Raw genomic sequence first — 23,129 nt, 5'->3', positions numbered from 1 at the left:
GTTGTCAAAATTTTCATTTGGGGAACACAGCCCCCCGTTCCCCCCTGCAGCTACATGGCTGGCTATGTTCTTATGCATTTTATGTTTTTCTATGGTTCGGTTTCATTTACCTGGAGAAAAGGTCCACTGTGTCAAAAGTCATGGTGCTCCCCTGCCTCTCCCTAATCAAAACATGGAAGCTACGCCCGTATGCCCTGCCCTCGTGATACCTGTCATCCTCGATTTCGTTTTCATAGTCATTAACAAAATGGCGGATGACAGGCCAGGTGGCGGCAAACTCAATGCTGGCGACATTTTGATCCGTGCGGATGGAACGAGAGAAGAGTTGAAAATTGCAGTAAATGTAGCAATTGAAAAGTTTCGCCAAGAAGAAGATCTAAAGGAACTTACATTGCCATCTTCCTTGACATCTGCTGAACGGGCCTATGTTCATCGCTACTGCCAAAAATTTGGCTTGAAAACGAAAAGCCGTGGATCAGGTAGCCAAAGATCATTGACTGTGTACAAGAAAGAGAAGTCAATTAGTTCGTCAACGTTTGATCTTAAGCTGTCTACAAACAGCATTAAATGTATTGACCATTTCTTGAAGAAATACCCAGTTACAAACAAAGAAAATCAAGACATTGGTCAAAAGCGAATTTTGAAAGGTTCCGGGCACGATAACTCAAAGGTTATTATAAAAGAGAGTAAGTTTTTGCTAGGATCAAACCCGCAAGTCCCACCAAAAGTAAGAGAAAATGATTCCAACTCCAACCGGACCAAACTCCCTATTTACAGTTATCGAGATAAGGTGCTCAAAAGTATAAAAACCAACCAAGTTACCTTGATCAGTGGAGATACAGGATGCGGAAAGACTACTCAGGTGGGGCAGTATATTCTTGAAGATGCTAACAAACGTCAGCAGCCTTGCAGAACAATTATTACACAACCAAGAAGAATATCAGCTATTTCAGTTGCTGAAAGAGTTGCCTATGAAAGAGGGGAACAGATTGGACAGACAGTTGGATATCAAATTCGCCTGGAAAACAGAGTTTCTCCAAAAACATGCCTCTTGTATTGCACAAATGGTGTACTATTGAGACTGCTTACAGCTGGGCACAAAGTCCTTTCCAATGTTACACATATAGTTATTGATGAAATACACGAACGGGATAAGTTCAGTGACTTTTTATTGATCTGCTTAAGGGATCAATTGAAAGCTTACAAGAACTTGAGATTAATTCTCATGAGCGCTGCACTGAATATTGACCTGTTTAAGGAGTATTTTGGCAACTGCCCAGTTGTTCATGTCCCTAGTATGTGTCACAAAGTTGAATCATATTTCCTTGAAGATGTTTTGCAAATGACTGACTATACAAATAAAGCAATGGAAAAAATCAGCCTCAAAACAGGCATGAAGCCACAGCAGAGTTTTGAACAACTCAAAGCTGGAAGTATCAAGGTTCTAAAAAAGGGTGAAGTAGATGAAGAACAAAAGCCTCAGGTGAAGGCTGTAGAGTATCAAGATCCAAAGGGGTAAGTCTGAATTGGAAAGGAATTGTTTCTTTTAGCTGAAAGGGAATCCTTTGATAGTTTAATTGCTCTGTTTATTTTCAAAGACATTTTCTTGATAAAAATAACTGGATGAATCAGGACTAAAAACACTAAAGATAGTAATTGATAAAAGTTATCAGAAATTGATGACCAGCAATAATGTTGGGCAAGTTTCTGTCTTTGATTTTAAGGATAGAGTGTAAGCACATTAAAAGTTTGGATAAACTTTGAAATTATACTTCCATTTCATGCACTATCAATATAATACATAAACCGTTGTAACAGGAAAGTTACAAAAATGGGCAATTTTGGAAAATGTGTAAAAATGGGCAGCTTATCTCTTGAGAAGTCCTTATGTTTTATGGGTTTTATAGTACTGTTGGGATTCCAATGTATCATCCATTAGGGGTCACAACAAGAGGAGATGCAAATGATAGCTGTGACATGTTTCCTTAGTATAGTTCATTAAATTTTAATAGGTTTCATTAAAGCTTTCTGTTTGTTCAGTCCCCCTATAAATAACACATGCTTATATCTTTTATCATATTTTCTTTTAAAACATCCTTAAAAGTAAGCATCTGAGGCCCTGAGGAAATGTTTGCCATTCTGCAGTGATGTTGATTTCTTTAAACATGTAGAAGGCTTTGTATAATCACCAGCATAAATGATATATTTTGATTTTGACACTTTTCTTTTTAATAGCACAATATCTTGGGTGCTAAAAGCAGCATATTTGATATACTGTCATTCAAATGAACAAAATTTACTGGCTTTATTGTTTTCCTCAAAGAGCTGTTTGACTAGCTTAACTTTCCAAACCTCCAACTGTCTGGTGTTGATTGTCAGATTAAACAAGCCGATACAAAATGTTTCTTTGCTGTTAATCCTTGTATTGTTTACAGTACAAAATGGTCCTTCAATCTATTCGAAAGGAGTGAATTCCTACCACCTAAGTTTCATTATCTACGAGTTTATGTACCAGTGTTGTTCTAGCTATGTAGGATGCACAACCCAAAGATTGGGGGATAGGATAATACAGCATGTCCCCTCTAAAAAACTCTCCCCTATAGGGAATAGCCTCTATGGTCTTGCAGATAAAATATAACTGAAACATGTAATTCATTTGCATCAATAGTAAATTTAAGAACTGGATGTAATAATTCAGTTTTTTTAGTATTTTGAATGGAATAAGTTGTGATTTTAATGGTACTTGCAGATCAGCTGGAAACATTTTTGCATAACTTGTCAAATGACCTTATTACCAATCTCCCAAAGTTTTTTCAATTTTTAAGAAATAACAATGCCACAAGATTTATCTTCTTATTGAGCAGCCTTGGATAATTAGGATTTGTTGTCCGTTATATTTGTGTTTCCTTACTTGTATAGGAATTGAAGTTTATAGCATCAACGTTAAGAGGGAAGGCATTTATTCAGATGTTGCTATAGTTTAGATAAACAGTTTAGATGGATGCCGTGAATGTGAAGCCCAAGATGTAAAATTGAAGAAACAAATCTTCAGTTACTTGTTTTTGCATATAATTTCCATTTTTTTAAATAGGAAAGATAGCAATGATGTCGAAAAGAAGGACGCTTCCACATTGCCACAAGACACGGTTAACACAGAGATTGCATCCATGAAAAGTCTTCAAATCAGTGATGATAACAGCAGCTGTCTTGACTTGGAGGTGAAGCAGGAAATGGACTCGTGCTTGAAGACGGCATGGGTTGATGGCAATGAAGAGGTCTTCGACCAGATTCTACATTTGATTCTGAATGAAAACGTCAACATAGATTTTAGGCACAGTGAGACGACAATGACAACACTGATGGTTGCATCTGCTCGTGGGTTCTCCAACCTTGTGGAGCATTTGCTGGAGATGGGCGCAGATCCTGAACTGAAGGATGAAAAGCAATGTTGGTCTGCAATGGACTGGGCCCGTAATTTCAAGCAGGGTCATATCATGCAGATATTTGATAATTACATGGAATTGCACCATGAGGATGCAGATGAAGCAACTCAAAATGAGGAAGATGTGAGCACCCTGCCCAAAGAGCTACAGAAGCGGCTGGAGATGTATCACAACACATTTGACGATGACAAGGTCGATCATAACTTGGTTTTAAAGCTCATCTCCCATATCTGCAAGACCAAACAAGATGGAGCCATACTCGTCTTTCTACCTGGCTACGATGACATAGTGGGGATAAGAGATAGGCTTTTGGGAGAAAAGGAATTCTCCAAACAAAGTAAATACATTATTTACACGCTGCATTCAATGATGCAACCCTCTAGTCAGCGAAAGGTTTTTCGAAGGCCTCCTTCTGGGGTGCGAAAGATCATTCTGTCAACTAATATTGCAGAGACAAGCGTCACTATCGATGATGTAGTTTTTGTCATTGATTCAGGAAAGGTTAAAGAAAAGACGTTTGATCCCCTAACTTCCGTGTCGGCCTTGAGAAGTGTCTGGATTTCCAAGGCAAGCGCTCTGCAAAGGCGTGGAAGAGCTGGAAGATGCAGGCCTGGCTATTGTTATCACCTCATGAGTCGTTATCGCTTTCATAATCTTTGTCTATATCAAGATGCGGAGATTCTGCGGACACCAATTCATGAGCTGTGTCTCCAGACGAAGCTGTTGGCAGCTGTCAATGTTTCTATTGCTGATTTCCTGACTAAGGCAGCAGAGCCTCCCCCATTCTTAATGATACGCAACTCGGTCTCCTTGTTGAAAGCTATTGATGCGTTGGATGATGAAGAGGAGTTGACCGTTCTCGGGAAGTTACTCGTCGACCTGCCAATTGACCCGCGGTTAGGAAAGATGGTGATATTTGGAGTCATTCTGAAGTGCCTCGATCCTGTGCTTACCATCGCAACGAGTCTTGCTTATAGAGATCCCTGTAAGTAACCTACTCTGCTTTTAGTATCAATAAAGAAGAATGACTATTTCCAAGCCGAATGTTTAATTGGCGTCATGTAATTATATTAAACATTTCTACCTTATCATAGCGTTTCCGTATTTTACTAAGTAATCAATGTTCTTCTCCAGTCATTCTTCCCACACGTGTTGATGATAAGCAGCGTGCATATTCTGCCAAAGTGAAATTCAGTGGCCAGTCATTCAGCGATCATTTCACGCTTTCAAAGATTTTCAAAGCGTGGAGCAAGGCCAAAGAAGACGGAGACGATCGGTATTTTTGCAGCCAAAACTTTGTGTCATCAGCTGCCATGGAGATGGTTTCAGGCATGCGCAGTCAGTTGCTTGGTCATCTTAAGAATCTCGGCTTGGTAAGGCAGCGAGGGACTGGTGACATGAAGGACTTGAATGCAAACTCTCAGAATATCTCCGTCGTCAAAGCAGCTGCCCTTACTGGTGTTTATCCTGCGCTTCTTCGTGTAGACAGGCGTTCGGTGAAGATAGTCAGTGAAACAGAAAGCAAAGTCAGGGTGCATCCATCTTCGGTGCTTTACCCAGCAAATGGTACGTTGTAGCTTTTGCATAATTAGTTTTCACTTTGAATTTCCTGACGTCATTTTTAGCAATGTGTTAGCTGATTACCAGTCTCTCTACCTTGGCAATGTTGGTCGCTTCCACTTTTGGTTGAGAATTTGTTCTGTGTGTGTCGGTATTTGGATAAAACGATAAGGCTTTGCCAAAGCGATATTAATGTTGCGGTCAAATAGAAGGAAAGCATTGAGGTTATTAAGTATTTCAGGGAAGACTTTGATAGCCCTGTGATGTGCACCTTGACGCATATACACTCTATGTGGTGGACACTGCGATCTTTACTTTAGATATAATACACTATATGTATATAATTCTCTTTATATTACAGTATATTTTAAATGATTTGACTTGCTAACTTGATTAGTAAAAAGGCCAAAATGTACATTTATGCGAGTTCGCGATTCTACCTTTTCCTATGTTGAACTCAAATTATAATATAATAGATTAATTAATCTAAGGCAAGAATCGAACATAAAACTGGATCTTACAACCTGTATATGTTGTCCAGTGGTTATAACATACATGCTTCTTACATTTTTTAATTTTTGCGTAGGGCATGGAAAGAGCCCAACAACTATAAGTGCCGATATTGTATCGCATTTGCCGTACGATTGGCTTTATTTTGATGAAATGACGCGTATGCACACGGCGGTTCAAGTGAGATGCCTTACGGCCCTCCCCGCGGTTGCGGTTGCGTTGTTAGCCGGGCCGTCGCTCATTGTAGACGAGGATTCCTTTCGAAGATCAGGTGATCCGAATTCCGGGAATAAAGGAAGATATGGATATGAGAATAGTGACAGGTAGTGTTTTGTAGAGACCCTTGATTAAATAAATGTTCACTGTTGAAGGTAATGTGTCCAGCTAAAGCAAGCAACTCTGCGGGGGTTTTTAGAATCATGTGATTTTTCATGTCATCGTCCCAGCCATTAGCTTTTCAGCTTTGAGGTTAGCTTTTCACGTGAGCAGTTTTGCATCGCAAGAATACTAACCAATCGCAAACCGTTATTTTGATGTTACTTGACATGTTGGGTATACGCAGTCCTTTTATATGGACACATTACCTTTATGGACACATTACATTTTTTATCGGTTCCCTTAAAAAAGAAACCGCTTTTGATTTTTTTTATTTCAGATTAACCAGCATTCTCTCACACAAATTTCATTCGGTGAAGGGTGAACAAATAGATGTTCTTTTTCAACCTTTTGGTGACATATTTAATTTGTATCAACATCGGTTTCCAGCTTGTCTAACGCTAGCAATTTCCCTGTCATTTAGAAATTAGATACTAAAGCCTTGAGACGCGGTCAGAAATAGTTAAACCTTGAACTTCTTCTCTTTGTACTTTCTATTAATTGCTTTTCCTTCAACATTTCACTTTCTATTAATTACATTTATTGTATGTTTGAAAATAAAAGGCACAATTTCTTTTCTGATGTTTAGTTTGCAGGCTCCCCCGAATTAATAAAGTATGATTTTTTCAATTCACATAGATTTGTTAAAGCTCAAAATTGATCATTTCGTTAAATTGTTATCCTCTATAACAGTGAAAACGAAGAAGGCAGCAAGCCAGAGCCCAATGACGACAAAGCAACTCTAAAGATTGACGATTGGATTTGTTTCCATGGTGATGACGATGCATTGGAGCTGTTGCTGCTGTTAAAAATGAAGTTTCTTTCATCATTTGTGCGGAGGATCTCCTCAGAAGGCCGTTCTTGGTCACAATGTGACGAGGGCGTTTTACAGTGTATAGTGAATGTTTTGAGTGAGGAAGATAATCCGGATGCGAAAAAGGAATCCACCGCCAACGATGGCTCACAACATATTAGTAATGATAGAGAACGAAGTGGAAAGTCGGTCACGTGGACTTCTGGACATAGAGCGTCTCCCCGTGGTCGCGGCGGCGGGAGGTAATGGATAGTTTTTTGTGTCTTTACAGAAATTGAAAAATTTAATTTTCATTTATTTATCAATTTGTTAGTCTAACACTTTTTAGCTACAATTTTCGTCAAATTATAATTGTTAAAATCAAATAGACATTTACGTTGATTTTCCAGTGTTCTGTCGCTTTCAGCACAGCCAATGATTCGATAGGCCTAGACTAAGAGGGCCTAGGTTTGATTGAAATACGATAGTCGTTTGTACTCAACCATTGTAGCAAGGCAAGACATGATTGTAGTTTTTCATGCTTCATAACCGACATCGTTCGTCGATAAAAATAATTTGATAATTTGTATAAGTCACTTACATGTGTCAGTTAGTCTTGTTTGATTTTGAATGATAAAAAGAAGTAAGGCTGGAGGCTTTTTTCGAAAGATATTGTTGATATATTTGTGCAGTATTTTACCATGGTTATGTTATATTGTCTTTTTTCTTAGTACCGGACAAAGAGGTCGTGATTACGATTACCAAAGACCAAAACACATGTCACGTGACAGAAGGTTTGGTAAGGAGAATGAGAGGAGACGAAATGAAGAGCGTGACGCTCAGACGAATGCTCAAAATGAAGAGGACCCTGAAAACACTGATGGGAATATGGCGAAGGTTGACCGATACTTTATCGTTAAATGCAACAACTACAAAAACCTCGAAATCGCAATGTCACGGGGGATCTGGGCAACAACCAAAAGCAACGAGAAGAAACTGGACCGAGCGTACCGTGATGGGGGTAACATCTACTTGATATTTTCTATTCAAGGTAGCGGACATTTCCAAGGGTATGCAAAGATGGTGTCTAAGGTCACAGATAAGCCTTGCTCTGATTTTGGCTCGGTTAATCTTGGGGGCACATTCTCAGTGCAGTGGATTCAGAAGGGAGACTTGCCTTTTCAGTTTACACAAGAACTGACAAATCCGTGGAATGAGAACAAGAAAGTGCAGATCAGTCGTGATGGCCAAGAACTTGAGCCGTCTGTTGGAGCGGCATTGTGCTCATTGTGGAACCAATTCGGACAACCTATAGGGATGAACCCCCAGCAAACTGGGCAGACAGGTGTGGACTATCAAATGGAGCCGCTGATGTCCATCCCACAGACACAGCTAGAGTCTCCTGCACCTTATGCTGTTATGGACGGGCAACCGCAAGCTCAGGTGCTCATCTATTCTAGTTTAAAGCTGCGTCTATTTGAATCACGTATTCTATTTGCTTATTGATTTGCGTTATTAATTATGATACAGTGAAATCTCCTTGATACTTTTACCTCAGTCGAAGTCTTTTACAGGTATTCTCCATTCATTAGACAATAGTTCCAGTCCCCTAGCTATCCGCTGTATTGAGGATAGACTTACTCCATGAGTCGCAGATTTCGATATTTATATGAATTGATAGACGTATAATCTGTTGTAACGGCCGTAAAGTGAGGCAAGAGCGAAACTGAGACTCGTGGAGTAAGTCTATATGGAGGTTGCATCGTATGTACATTTGCTTTATCGAACATGAGGAGGCATTTGTAAAGTGACGTCACGAACCAATCTTTGATATATTAGCGAACGTCGATATCAATGGATGATGATGGAAAATCTGCTTTGAAAAACAGCACCCCTGTCCGAATAGATGACACATAATGTGGATAGAAAAACATGGATATAGAAATAATTCCGGGCCCGTGTTGGTTAGGGGCCCTTAGTTATTGATATAGGGTGCCCTAAGCTGCGTTACGCCACTGATAAGGAACAAAGCACGCTTGTTCGAATAGATGACACTTAATGTGGATATAAAACGTCACCTAGGATTTGTTTGATAGCTGGATTTCTTCAAGGATGTGTATTATCTTTTTATACTGAAGTTGAACTAAGTAGCAATGACGAGAATAGTAGGTTAAAACTTGGTTAAGTGAAGTGAGATTGCCAAGTAAAATTCATTTTCGAACCAGCTTTGCATTGGAAAGTATCATCTATTTGGAGAAGTGTCCATTCTCTCCTTAGCTCATTATGTCGATAAAAAAATAACAACAAGACAACATTGTATGATAAGGTAGTGATGTGAAATCAATTATCGTTGAAATAAACATACTTTGAAGAAAATGGTGCTTGGTGACCAGAAAAGAGCATATGGGAAATCATTTTCTGTATTTCCTGCATCTTCACCCACATGTGAAGATTTGAGCTCCCTAAAATTGCTCTCCCTTATGCTAATTGTATTGGTGCGATTGCTCAAACAGGCTTTGAATAAAATGAAAGCTTTTTGCTGTTTTAGGTTTTCATCGCAGATGCACCCCATTCTGCTGCATTGTATGGGGCACCGTACACCCCTGGTGAAGTCCGTGATATGCAGCCTCCGTATCATGCGCCGGCAGTCTATGCACCACCCCAGCATGTGGCTGGTTTTCCTCCTCAGCAGTTGTTGCAGTCAAGATATCCCCCGGCTGAAGTCTATCAGGTTCATCCTCAAGCATTTGTGCCGTATAGACGACAAGGGGGGTATGCTCCAAGAACAATACATTATTATCAACCACCATATCATTGATTGTGTCAGGTAAGCAGTTAGATCTTCGGAATTTATTTCTGCAAAAGTAGAAGTGAAATGTACCTGGCATATAGACAGACCAAAAGAATCGAGCTATTTTTACGTTGCAGAGAACAGATACAAAGTCGATGCTCCTTACACGGCCTAGTTTCTTTATCCTCCCAAGGAGAGACAGAAATAGACACTAGCTTTCGTGACGTTCCATAATCAAATAAAAATAAAGCAAATTTCATATCAATATTATCTCTTATGCACTCAAAACAAGTTATAAATTGTGCTTTCCATGCTTCTTCATCTTATCAGATGAATGATCATTTGGTGTACAAGTTGGAGAAGCTAGATATATTTTCGAGGTGCAGTTACCAATAGCTAGACCTGTTCAAATTGTTAGCCCTGTAAAGATAGTTGAATTTTCGCTTGTATTTTATCTCATTGTTGTGTGGAGCTTTGGTAGTAAAATAAATGATATCTAGATTAAGTAGGCATGAGCGACGAGTAATGTAGAAACATAGTGACATGTGGTTGATCGTGGTCCGGTAAACGTGTGATGTCTGACGTAATATTGTGGAAAATTTGTGCATTATTTTTGGCAATTCATATTTTTATAAAATACCAGCACTCTCGAACCGTAAGCTAAAAATGGTTTTATTTTGGTCAAAAATACCAGGATTGGTGCGCTGACTGCGTAAGGTCTACAAAGATAACAAATTTGCATTGATGATGATGCCTTTGCTCTAGTTGTGATCCTTTCCACCCAAGAAGTTCGTGCAAATTTTATATTTACCTATGCGGTAGCGATTATGTACCAATGCCGTGGCGGCGTGTAGAAAACCCCAACCATAGGCAAATGCTAAATAGAGGATCTTCACAACTCTGTAGTCTAATAATTATGCTATCGTTACTATTTTTTCATTGGGTCTAAGAAAAGTGTCTTTCACACACATACTCAAATTCAGCAAGTTATAAAATATTCAATGAAACTTATAGAAAAATTTGGTCTCCATTTCCAGTTCTAAATGGCAGCCTGGTGTCTATTTTGCCTCAGGAGTTATTTGATGTTAATGAATTCTGTTTTTTGTTTACTGTGTTAGGGAGCTGTCATAAAGTATGGAACAGACCGGGGCGGAAGGGATTCAGCAGGGTCATCAGAACTTTTGAGTGCAAAACGTTGGGCTAACAAATTATTTCGAACATTAATCATGGGCCGTGAAATTGTTCATTTAAAATATTAAAAAAAAGTTAGTCACTATTGTCAATGTCACTGTCACTGCTCTCTTCAGTCTCTACCATAGTGGTATCTTCTGGCATTTTCATTGTTGCCTTTTGAAAACATTGTGTGATTGTACTGTTTTTTGGCTTCTTCATTCTTCTAGCCTTTTTCAATTTGTTGGCTTCTGTTGTTACGGCCAGCTGATCTTGAAGTTGCTTGCAGAACCTTTCTGCCATCTTGCTGCTGCCATCCCAATCTGTAAAAATACCTTTCTCAATTTTCTCAAAGATGTTTCAAGCCCCGCAAATGTAACTTTGGCTTTAGAGCATCCATGGCATTTGAGTTGATAGAAGCTTCCTCAATATGAAAATCAAACTTTCCCTGAGCAGCGTAATCACAGAATAACTTAGCATGTGCTATTACACACAAAACTGCTCCACAGCTTTTGTGTAGCCTCATTTTCTTCTCTTCACTCTTCTTGTCTTTTTACAGTTTCCTCTTTCTCTTCATCTTATTATTCTGTGTCCACAAAACATTTTTTCCCCAGGAAATAAAGCTGGCTCAGTTCTGGCTCTTCAGAGAGTGATGTATTTTTAATCTTTATTGTGTAAAGAAAATTTGTGCTGTTTTCTGTGATTCTTCATCAGAAAGTTTTCAGGGGCTATCAAATTCTTTTGGAAAATGTATTGGGGCCATGAAGATTTTTTTAATTCTAGCATTGGGCTACATGATTTTAATATAAAATTTGAAATCCCTTCCGCCCCGGTCTGTTCCATATTTTATGACAGTTCCCTTAATGTGTGAAACTAAGGTTTTGGTAATTGTATCACTAGAGTAGATTATCGATGCTTGAGACGGAATGAGAGAGGATGAAAATCTAGAGCTCGCCACTTTTCCACCTGAGTGTTATTAAGATAACCTGACACGAGGCAAATGTAATTTGACGCAGAGTGAAAATCCCGTGATATGCAGCCTTTATTGCTTTTGTTTTGCTGTTTTACTGTTTTACTTGTATCTATCCTAATTTTTTCGGTACACTCGTAATTTGATTGCTAATATTTGAGTAGTTGAAAAGAAATAGAACTCCTAGATTAACTTTGTCCTCTGTTCCCCTCTATAACTTAGTAGCGATAACATAATGGTATGCATTACAGTCTCATTCCACAACAATTTTTCGCTTGATTAGAAGTTGATTGTGGGAAATGGTAGGGGAACATTGTTGATCTCTCTTTCGATCTGGAATCCAAATATCTCGTAGATGTTTACGAGCCGTCCGATAGTAAGTGATACCTTGGGTTTTATTATGATGGATTCGGTCCCGTTTCTGAGTGTCTATAGAAGCGCTTAATTCTACCTCAAAGAGTCAGACAGAGGCAGACTCTTCACCTACACTCATTTTTTTATAAGAAACTGGCTATACGAAACGAGTACTGGACAGTCAGAAAAAAATTAAGAAACTTTAGTGCTCGAAACAAAAAAATTAAGAAACTATTAAATCGTGATAAAACTGAGAATAACGAAATTTTGTAAAATCCAAGAACAAGATTGCCCTAAAGGCCTAGAAATTAAGGCACAGGGGATAAAAATATACTTTCCACGTCTAAATACAGCGTCAGAACTGAAGCGAATTTCTTGACGTGAAAAAAGGTCACGAACATTTCATAACATCATTCATGACAATTAAGAAACTCTTAAGAAACAGTGAGTATTGAAATTTCCAGAACATTAAGAAACTGGAGTATTCAACATCGACCTTTGATTCTTATAAAAAAAATGAGTGTATTGTAACTGCTAGTGAGAACTGCTTGGAGTAGAGCTAAGATGCTCTCGACCAAAGTTTTACCTACTGCCCATAACAGTATTATTGAGACAACCAAGTCTATTTAACTCAAATAACAGTATCCTGAACGCCTGGAAGCATGACGAGGTATGGCAAAACCTGATTATCTCTAGCACTGCTGCAATTTTTCCAGCACAACATCCGCTTGTAATTAGCGTCCTGTTTAACATGAAGAATATTTTCGCCACAAAGTTACATGTGTTGGTAAAGTAAGATCTCAGCAGTTTGAAGCTTCCTCTTAAAGACTCATTGCTAACAATGAGCCATTGCGCTACGCAAGCATCCCATAATGCATTTTTAGACAGTCTGAAATCAATTTACTGCCATTGGGGTATACCGTCAATACAATCATGATGGCAGCAATTCAAGTCAATAGCGCATCTGGTTTGGTTTTCAATTCACTTCATAGAAATATTTTATTTACATTTAATGTTTTGCAAATATTCTGTTGTAAGAAATTTGATACAGGAAATTCTAAGCCTTTCAAAAAATCTCAGTACTAGCTCAGAAATGCTAAGACATAATACATAAGACTCCTTTTCCATGATAATCGAAAAGTCAGAAAAATTTTTTAACATGCAAACCAAGCAATAGTTTTTCTATTTCATTATGAAACTTTCGGACGAACTCAAACTAAAATGCAAAATATTTATGAGAATGTATTTGAATTCTGTGTCTCTGACCTGGCGGGCTCTTTTGCTTTTGTATCAAGGAAATGTTTTGATTGCATCTGTCTACATTTGGTTTAAATTTCTTGTGAAAATCTTTTGTCACTGATCAGGCTATCTTCTATATGGTCGATATATTCATCTTATTCTGTGTGAAAATGCACAATTTTGAAAGACACGTCTCCTATTCGCATAGACGAAGGGTCAGTGCTCTTTTATGACAAGTAAACCTTCACTTAATGCAATATTAAAATTCCTTTGGAACCTTCAGTATTTTTCCAGCCTGTCCAGATTTTTTTGTTTCATTTTTATACATATTTTCTCACGAAAAGCTTCCTTTTGATTCCCTAAAAACCTTAAATTAGGGAATAGTCCCGAAAAGAGGACACTCCCATACTGAGCTTAAACCGACAAAAGCATTGTGAAAAAATGTGAAAAAACAATTTCTAGTTCTGATGTGAAACAATTTTAAAAAAATGATGTTGCCTTAACTGAATCAGTCATTCTTTAAGTTATGCCCTTGCATTCTGAGAAATGTTCTTGGGGTGTCATACCCATGGATACAGACTACCACAAATGGTGGAAATTCAGGTTGTCATTTGGGAGAGAGGGGCTCAGGCCTACGATTTTCCGACAGAAAGCAGACTCGACTGGATATCCGCCACTTGAAAGCCCAAATTTACCAATAAGGATGTGAATCGGAAGAGGTTTGGGGTCCCTAGCCCCTAATGTCTTCCTTAAATTCCGCCACGGTCCACCCTATTTATGACGTAAATCAGTAGAGTACGTCATTTTTGTGTTAACGAGCCTGCAAGGCTCATTCTTCTTGAACTGATAATTAGCCCTGGCGGGCATGCTTTTTACGATGAAGCGGTTCGGCAGGATTACACAGTATAGCAATCAGTGTGTTGGAAAAAGAGATAGCGGGTGGGAAGAACCTTATGGGCAACGAAACATCTGCCATTTGTCAACAATAGCTGGCGTCGAATTTATCAAAGAAGTCGTCCTCAGGTGGAAATTCCTTCGACACAATGTTGATTCATTTAAGGAGTTATCAGTTGTTTGCTGGAGCAAATTCAAGTTTTCAACGAGACAAATTATTTCAACTAATTTTATGATTTTGTAAACATTTCCTTCACCTGTTGTTTATTCCATTGCTAACACGAAAATCAAATTTACTTGAAAGCCTAAAGCTCTTTGGGTCGAATAAACATTGCAAATAGTAGAGTCTTTTGCCTATTCAAACACAAGGGCTGAGTTCTCATGAATTAGGGTGTGAAAGATTGCAATCATTGTTTTCAATGCATTTCCTTTTTCATAATAGCATTGTGTCACTAGTCACTTTATTACGGCAGACCATCCTCTTCGTCCGTCTCTTCAATCGGCTTAAATATCGCTTGCGTAAGCGAATTTAGTATTTATTCATACTACCAAAGTCCACTTACAGGAGACCACCTGAAGGTACACCTGCGCATTGGTTCAAGAGTAGCACAGATGACGTAGGAGATATGATGTTTATAAATTAAACATTTGTGAAGTTTTAGAGCAAGCAGAGATAATAGTAGCAAAAACGGGTAGCTACATGCACAGCTTTGCTTGGAAATGAGGCTAGATGACGTCACAACAATAACCTGGCGAAGTGGGTTGAAGTGATCTTTGGAAGCTAAGAACTTCAGATCTAATGAGACAATAGTTGAATTCCTGCTCTGAAATGAGGATTAGACTCATAGTTCATAGTCATCAATTTGAACTCATAGCTTGGATAACCCCCTGTCCTCCTCTCTGTAATTCTAAGAGTTAGAATCATGAGATATAGTGATGTGGGGTGGAGAGATGCTTGACTTGAGCGCTTGCCGTTAAGCGTATTTTATCGCCTCATACCTACCAATGAATGCTTTGTAGACCTTTGTGAATGCTTCTCAGCATTTTTTATTTTGCATTCCCGCCAGCTTCCATCTTCGCTCCTTTACCCATAAAGGAAACTAATCAAAGAGGGTTGTTCTTTTGTAAATAAAATCGAACACATCTAGCTTATGTGTAGCTTCTCAATTCTTGAGTTTAAAAGTCGTCGTTTTGACAATTACTAGCAACTTCCCAATCGCAGCAAGCATCGAAAGACCTGTTTCAAAAACTTCAACTAAAACACAAACATTTTGAGGTACACGAGCGAGTTTTAAGTCTTTGGATGTTTGAGTCTTTGGATGTTTTGACCGTTGCCTAGTCTTGCCAACACCATCTTTTCTGAACCAATGTGCTTCGCGGGCTAATGGTTTTGCTGCTCTTTCGTCTCTTGTCCAAAGGCACTTTGTAAGACCACTGGGTTTGGTCGTAAAGAAACAGAAACAACAGAGGCAAATTTAGAGAACACTCGAGAATGTCGTCAAGAGTCAAGTCAAGAGACAAGTCGATACTGTTAGAAGTTTATTCCGGTGTGAGCTGGAGCAGGTCATACAATTACTAGAACATATACACAGGTAATTTCATGTCTGAAGAAAACAAAACCTTTTTCAAGTTATTTTAAACTTGGCAGACACCTAAAACTCTTCGAGCCAAAGATTTCGCTTTGAAAATACCCCCAGGGCCATGATCATTTTTGAGAAGTTTGTTTTTGTAGTTATGTGTGCAAATAATCATCTATTCAGAGGGAGCCACTTTGAAAAGAAGAATCCGTTAATCAAATTGAATCATCAATAACGTCACAGTTCTTTTGTTTCCCTTGATAATTCGTTTCTGTGTAATTCTGAATCATACAATCAGTTTAATTATTCATATTTTTGATATTGTATCTCTTGCAGCAGACATGCTGTTGATTGAAACAGCTTTCTTTCTGGGCCTATGTTTAATCATGATCTTATCAAAGATAATGGAGATGAAGATCAGCCTTACGCAAACAGAATTTGAAGTAAAGGTTTCTATCAGCTCTCAGGATTATTATAGCAACCAGTTTTTATATAATTCCATTACATGTGCGCCGAAAAGAATCCTTTGCCTAACAAAAACAAGATATTTTTGGACAATGTTTGGCACTGTACCGCTCAAAGTTCTGTTTACAGTCTCATTCTGTTGGATGAAGATCGAGGAGATGGGGAATCGTCCTCCTACCAATTATCCGTCAAATGTCTTCGGGATTCATGATTGTTCTATTTTTTACTCTTTATAACCACCCTTTCGTCGTTGAAACAGTGTTGTTTTACCACTTAATGGCGTAGAGAGAGTAGTCACTACGATTTCTTATACTACTTGCATGATATTTCCCTAAGTTTTCAGTATTGTTTTAGAGAAAATGGGGAGCAAAAGAAGAAATAAATGTACGGGAAACGAAATGACTAGTAAACGAGAAAACTAGCTGTAGAGTTTTTCATAGTGTATGCCGATTTCATGATTTATTCGGTACAATCAGACAACCAACTGATGTCAATATGCTCTTTCGGCAGCCTCGTTTTCAGTAGACAACGAGACATCTAGCCCACGGTTATTGAAGCTAAAAGGCCTATTTAAGGGGGTCGTTTTCAATCTCTGCTTGATGTTACACCCATTCACTAATACATTGAAGCACATGTCTGTTATAGCCGTGCACTATTTTCTATCCAGATGATAAGGCTGACCTGTGTTGCAACTTTGAAAGCTTGAGTATCATTATAATCAGGAACTCGTTGTGTAAAAAAGTATGCCGCCCTGTAGTGGCTTTCTGTTAATTGTAGCTTTCAGCTCTATGGTTGTTTGGCCGACCATGCAATCTACGACAGGCGATTGAATCGAACGTGACTATTTAGAACTGACTGCAGGTCATCAGATAAGAGTTTTAAGCTTGTAAGCCTCTGTACTACGAAAGTGATTTGTCAAGCATCCAATTTCTAATGCTTTGTTTTTCGATGTTTCTTTGATGATTCACGCTGTACTTCTATAACAATCTTCATTCGCATCAAGAACATCTGACTCGGGCAGGCACCTGACACCGATTAATGAATGATACTCAACTGTCATTTCGTGCGATTAAAACTTAGCATATGTTTGAAAATTTCAGTCAATGAAAATTCCATACGATAAGGATCTAACTTGCTTCAATAGAAGCGGATTCATCAACCTCTTGTTTTCACCGGTGCTAGTGAATCTACTGCAGTCGTTGACCTAGGCGAATCCACGAACGTTGCACCCTTTAACCACAGAACAGAGAACATTTTTTCTATTCTGTGCTTGAACTGTACAGCTGGGTGGGGCACCCAAACTCTATTTTATTGCCTACAGCTCTGTTGCAACTGGAATGTGAAGTCTCATTTAAATATGTTTTTGGACGTCTATAAAGAACCTTAGGGTAGTCATATCGTTTTAAATTTTACGCATTGCATACTTAGGCATACAATAAAGAAGTATGAGGTTGCCACTGACGTTTGGATGACTTTTTCTTCCAACTTCAAAACTTAATGTATAGTGTATAGTGTTAATGTATGTATAGTGTTAATGTATAGTTCTGTTCTTTAGAAAAACACTACATACAACATCGAAATTCAGTTGCATAAATCCCCGCCTTGCCATTGAAAAAACTTTCAAGTCCTTTTATCTCATCTCGCTATGTCAACTTTGAGTCTATAACCACACACTACGAGCAGATGGGCGTCTCTGAACTTTGCAATTAATTTACGGATACTGCCGAAGGAGGCTGGGTTGTACTTTTGAAAACAAGACAAAGATGTGGCAGCTGAAAAATTTGGTATCCAATTAACGAGACATGAAATCTCGTGATGCCTCTACAACCATGCAGGCTTTTAGGTAGGCTATTTTAACGAAGCAAAAAACATCTGTTCTTGATTGATACAATTCTTTGAATGCAGAAATACACAAAAGTCTTTGGAAGAATTGCTTCATTAAAGCGATTCTTTAGTTGCAGATAAAGATAGAAGTCTTTGGAAGAATTGCTTCTTTGAAACATCCTGAAGAACTAATTTAACATTTATCCTGATTGACTGCGTAGTCGTTTAAGGCCATAGATCTGAACTCATAAAACTTTTTTCTTTCAATGGAAAGTATGCTTGACGCCTGTCGAAGACACATTATGGATGATTTGGCAATTGCCTTTGATTCATCCCTTTTCAACATACAAACTCTATTCATTCGATTCAATTTTTTATACCAACTTCCTCATGTTCTTATATCCAACAGCCTATGAAGGGCCACATCGCTTGACTTGGTAACCAAATTCGATTAACTCTGCTCTTTACCATGGTTTTCTTAGATTACTAACTCAATGAACATTGCACATGAAATTGTGTGAAACCACTCTGAGTGTACTGGATGGTGTTGTTCATATTTCCATTGTTTTATCGTGTCCTATCTTCATTACACATTTGGTCTTAAAAGCCAATAATAAGACAAGTTTAGGTAATGAAAATAGTGCCGGTAAATTGAAGATACTGCCAAGATAATTGAAAAAAGTACAAGTAAATTTAAATTACTTTGATACCGCAAAATTTGAAGATAGCACTCAAAAACGAAGACATAGCATACTTAGCCAGCAAATCTATCTTGTTTAAAAGGTATATCTCTAAAAATTCGTTACTTGCTTGAGCTTTAAAAATGGCAATGTAGAGGAATGCTGAACCCCCTTATAGACTTTGCGAAGGAGGCCACATGGTTGCACATTTTTTTAGATTCTGCAGAGGAGGCTTCAACGCGCAGTGCTAAAGTAACTTCGGGCTTTGCTCGGGTCACTAACTTGATATTTTTGCACTCATTGTAAAATAACCCCGCTGATAAGATTATTAACTCTGCATAATTAACCAAGGAAAAATGTTTTTGATTATAAGCAAAAATCAGTCGCTAGAGTGTACTGTTAACCTGGCATTCGAGGCAAAAACTGCTTGGTTTCAAAGCTTTGACTATAGTTATGTATTCTTTAGTTATGTATAAATGGCGACAAAGGTGAAAAGATGTGATGAAATGCTTCTAGACACATCTAATATCCTTGTTAAGCCATTTACCTAAATGTTTCCGCTCAGTATTGCCTATTTTTGTTTCATACAAAATCCAAACACGAGTCGGATGGTAAAGCTGGTAATTGCATTACATTGAAGTCAAAGTAAATCACAAGAAAACGGATAGCTCTTTTCAGTTTCCTCATTAATAATGCACATGCTAAGTACATAAAGGGAATGAAATCCCCCGTAGCTGCATTCTGTTGGTGAATCAAATCATTAGATTGATTGTTCAGTTTCATATTTCCATTCAAAATTTTTCACTGCGTGGATTTCTCAGCTCTGGCAACGAACTGTCAGCTGCCATCAGCAAATCCGTTCGCCCAATGACAGGGGGGAGCTTGGTTTTCTAAATATAATGTTACCCTTTTTTTTTAGGAAGCATCTGTGGATTTCTCAGTGATTTGTTCTGTTTTGAATGGGGACATGTTTGGAACCGCACAGCTAACTGGGAACAACTGAGGCAGTGTGAGCTATCACTGTGCAGAGGAAAGGAAATGGTTTGCTTGTAGCACGGTTTGGAAAAATAAGATGACATGTTCTCATGTTAGTCTTCCATGATCCAAAAGCAGTTTTTCCCAGATTTACTGGAAGGGGAATGCTTCATTTGTTGAATAAAGACGCATTTGCAGCCCTTATCGCACATAAAAGCGGACCATTCTCCATTTCATGATATATTTGCATTACTTCTAGAATGCCAAGCTCTGTTTCTTGTCTACCTGCTCCATCTTTTACACATCAGTTCCATTTTCACGATAAATTTTTCATCACAACTATCACAAAGAGAGGCTCTCCATACGCTGCAAGCTTACAGCAGCCAACCCGTGTTGTAGTAAAAAGCAAAGTATAGTTGCAAATGCTATTCCAACAGTTATTTTTCCTAAGAAAAAGAAGAGAAGAGAAGCTTTTGGGAGAAGTGTTTCTTTGCTGCCAAAATGTATCTCCACTGACCTTTCTCAAGGTATACTTCATGTTCAATAGCAAATGAGATGCCTTGAACTAAACAGCCTGTTTTGCAGCGAAGCCGTGGGTCGCATAGTTAGTTTGCTTTGTGTAATGGTATACCCCTAATGAGATTTCGGTATTTGTTTCTTTGCTTGTTAGGTGACCAAGCATCAGTGTAACCGATAATTCGATGTTACAGATCGGCAATTGGCTTTTCTGTACCAATTTAGTGTAACGTGATCAGGCTGTAATTTGTTCAAGGAAATCTGCTTAAGATTCCAAATGTGAAGCTAACTGAAACTTTTTTCTTTATAGCTATTATGCTTTTCTGTCCAGAAAGAAGTGATGGATTCCTTCCCGAACATGATGACTTCGCTCGTATGCCTGCAGCTCTATTCAAAGAATAACCTTCCTATTTCTTGTCCAATGGTTACATTGCTGGTACTCAAAAGAGGTTTTCTGCAATATTCTTAATAACTGTATTTCTATATACAAAATTTCATGTTTCTGTATATTCGGCCTAAGTCTCTGGTTGATGCTCGATTAGGCCAAAGTCCCTGTTAATAGTTAAATTCAATAAAAAGCAATTTGTTTCTATACTTTAAAAACTACTTTATGCCAGGAGAAACTGTAAGTGAGCGACAGGACCCAAAAGAACAGGAACCTGCCACCTGTAACATTGTACGTTGTGTCTTAAAAATCTGTGCTATTTTTTCAGTTGGATTTATTGAGAATTGATTTATTAAAGTCCATACTTTATATATGCTGAAAACCTTCTTATCTCCGGAAGAAAGTCTAGTTGCTTCTTCTTGAGTTTCTCTTTACTTCGACGTTCCAATTTCTCCCTCATATTTAATTTCAAGTAGCCACATGAAGTCTTGGAATCTAATGTATTATTCGCTACATAGTGTGGTGATCCTGTAGTGTATGTCTAAAGACCAAAATTCCGTCTCTCTTTTGTTCGAAAGTTCTACTCTCTCTAAAGACATTTCTTAAAAGCGACATACCCCTCGTCGGTTGTTGGTAAATCGAGGGACTCCGCTGATTTTTACCTGAGTTTGAAAGGAATAAACATTCCCTAGTTTCCTAAGAGTCGATAGAGCGACGTAGCGTCAGCTGGTAATTGTTTTCACAGCACTGTCCTTAGAATGGATCTCTGGCGGACCGTGTGGTGCTTCGTTTATTGAGCAAGTGTCTTTATTATACTTTTATACATAAATAATGTGCTAGAAATTTCACCCTGTCAATGGCCTCTGAGATTCCCCCTAGCACTATCATGATTACCTTCCAAAGTCTCCATGTCTGATGGCTTTTATGATGTAATGGTTCTCTATCAGCCGTTATGTAACTATAAATTATGATTTTTTCGATGAATTTGGTATGGTTTGGAAAATCATCTCTCCATACATTAATAGTATAATCAAGATTGTTTTTAACATAGATGTTCCAAATGTTTCGTATTGAAAAAACCACCAAAGCATAATTCCAGAAACTCTTTTGAGTCTTGCAACTACACAAAAACAATCGCTCAACTCTTTCTTTTAAGAATCTAAGATAATTGTTCCGATATGATTTTATCTTTGCAAATCTGAAATAATTTAACCTGCTCATTTTTTAGACCTGTCACTGTAGCTATATCTAAAAAGATAGAGACAACATGAAAAGAATTGCAATGCAAGAGAATGCATTTTGGAAAATATACTGTAATGCAATATTTTCAAAAGGAATTTTATGATTCTACAAGTCAGTCACAAAAGTGTTGTTATTCAAAAGCTTGGTATCACTGACTGATAACATAGACTGTCAACAGGGAAATGGTGCTTTAGATCAAAGGATCCTAATGTAAATGACAATAAAAGTTTTCCAAGGTTTTCTTTTAAGAGCTTCTTTTTCGTCAACAGTTAATATATTCATGAAATTTTTTCAGTTCTAAATCGAGATGACTTCAAATTGAAGCGAAAATCAAAGTATGGCACATACGTCAAATGCACTGAGTGCGTAACAGAGATTTTGGTTGCTGGAAGAAGCCGGGTTTAAGGGATCTAGCAAACGGAATTAGCACTAAATCAAAAGGTAACGTTCTTATTATTGTCTTCAACTTGGAATCCAATGTAGCAGCTTTGCGGAATAACTCTTATCTTCTTCGTTTTCTTTCAAAAAATGCAAACAAAATACTCTAGAAGCCTGTATCTACTTTGCTCAAAGTTCATTTATATGAAACGTAATTAGCTAATTCCATGGTCAATCAATTGATCCAATTAATGGCACCACAGTTTCAAACAGCCGATTGGCTAAGAGTGATAGCTGCTAAAGAACACCACTTGGAGAATATCATTTCATTTGGTTCATCGCTCTTATCTTTTAGCTCGATTCTTTTTTATTATCCTAATTGCACAAGAAGTACTATTATTCATAACTGTAAACAGACTTAAATTTCTCAGCTAAAGCGATTGCAAAGGATTTTCTGTTAGCTAGGGGGTGTGATTCAAGTTTAGGCACTTTTGAAGCTCAACTCTTTCAGCAACACAAGCTGAAATTGTCAAAGTATTTATGTGGTTTTATTTAGCTATGTATTTATGTAGAAGAAAATGTTCCATTCCCAGCATGTCCTATAGGGGAAGAAAACTGGATAAATAATGGAAAGAGCTTTGCAATTAGCATATTCTGACCACAAATCGTCGTTATCAGAACTGCTCATTCTATCTATCAAGACAACTGTCCAAGTTTGATCTTTGAGGATGTCAGGCTTAAGAATATTGTGCACCTAAAAGGCTAAGCCAAAATATAGGAAAAACGCTCTCGAGATTATAATGGTCAGAGCTACCAGATATTGGATCAAGTCATCAAGCATTCAAGGAGCCAAATTTTTGAAATCTTTTGCCCCCTGAAGTTAAAGTTTGACTGTGATTAGACATTTAATAAGCTTTATCAAAAATTGCTTTCTTCTAAATAAATGTGTCTGCTCATTATGCAGTGATTGACACCCTTATGCAGTCTC

General features: G+C 38.0%; 1 protein-coding gene across 2 annotated transcripts; it reads left to right on the top strand.

The window, feature by feature from the left end:
- The first annotated feature begins 224 nt into the window (after window positions 1–224).
- Window positions 225–23,047, top strand: LOC135690822 (3'-5' RNA helicase YTHDC2). Of its 2 annotated transcripts, XM_089113590.1 has the most exons (8): window positions 225–1,515; window positions 3,092–4,428; window positions 4,578–5,009; window positions 5,590–5,836; window positions 6,582–6,944; window positions 7,413–8,124; window positions 9,230–9,508; window positions 19,565–23,047. In XM_089113590.1, the coding sequence occupies exons 1-7, from the start codon at window positions 248–250 to the stop codon at window positions 9,497–9,499; spliced, it is 4,629 nt and encodes a 1,542-aa protein (XP_088969716.1). In that variant the 5' UTR covers window positions 225–247; the 3' UTR covers window positions 9,500–9,508; window positions 19,565–23,047. The 2 variants fall into 2 exon arrangements, with proteins under 2 accessions (XP_088969716.1, XP_065064563.2); XM_065208491.2 differs by lacking the exon at window positions 19,565–23,047 and having other exon boundaries at window positions 9,230–11,804.
- The last annotated feature ends 82 nt before the right edge of the window (window positions 23,048–23,129 follow it).

Source organism: Rhopilema esculentum, chromosome 4 (genome assembly GCF_057945365.1).
Source record: "Rhopilema esculentum isolate cy_ngs chromosome 4, ASM5794536v1, whole genome shotgun sequence".
In the NCBI taxonomy this organism is placed as follows: Eukaryota; Metazoa; Cnidaria; class Scyphozoa; order Rhizostomeae; family Rhizostomatidae; genus Rhopilema; species Rhopilema esculentum.
Note: the sequence above shows the minus strand (reverse complement) of the source record. Positions and strands in the feature narration are given on the sequence as shown.

Bases quoted from the DNA above. Each gene is read 5' to 3' on its own strand.
- LOC135690822 (XM_089113590.1), top strand. From the start codon at position 248: ATGGCGGATGACAGGCCAGGTGGCGGCAAACTCAATGCTGGCGACATT. The intron at 1,516-3,091 runs GTAAGTCTGAAT...TTTTTTAAATAG, and splicing joins GAGTATCAAGATCCAAAGGG to GAAAGATAGCAATGATGTCG. The intron at 5,010-5,589 runs GTACGTTGTAGC...ATTTTTGCGTAG, and splicing joins GGTGCTTTACCCAGCAAATG to GGCATGGAAAGAGCCCAACA.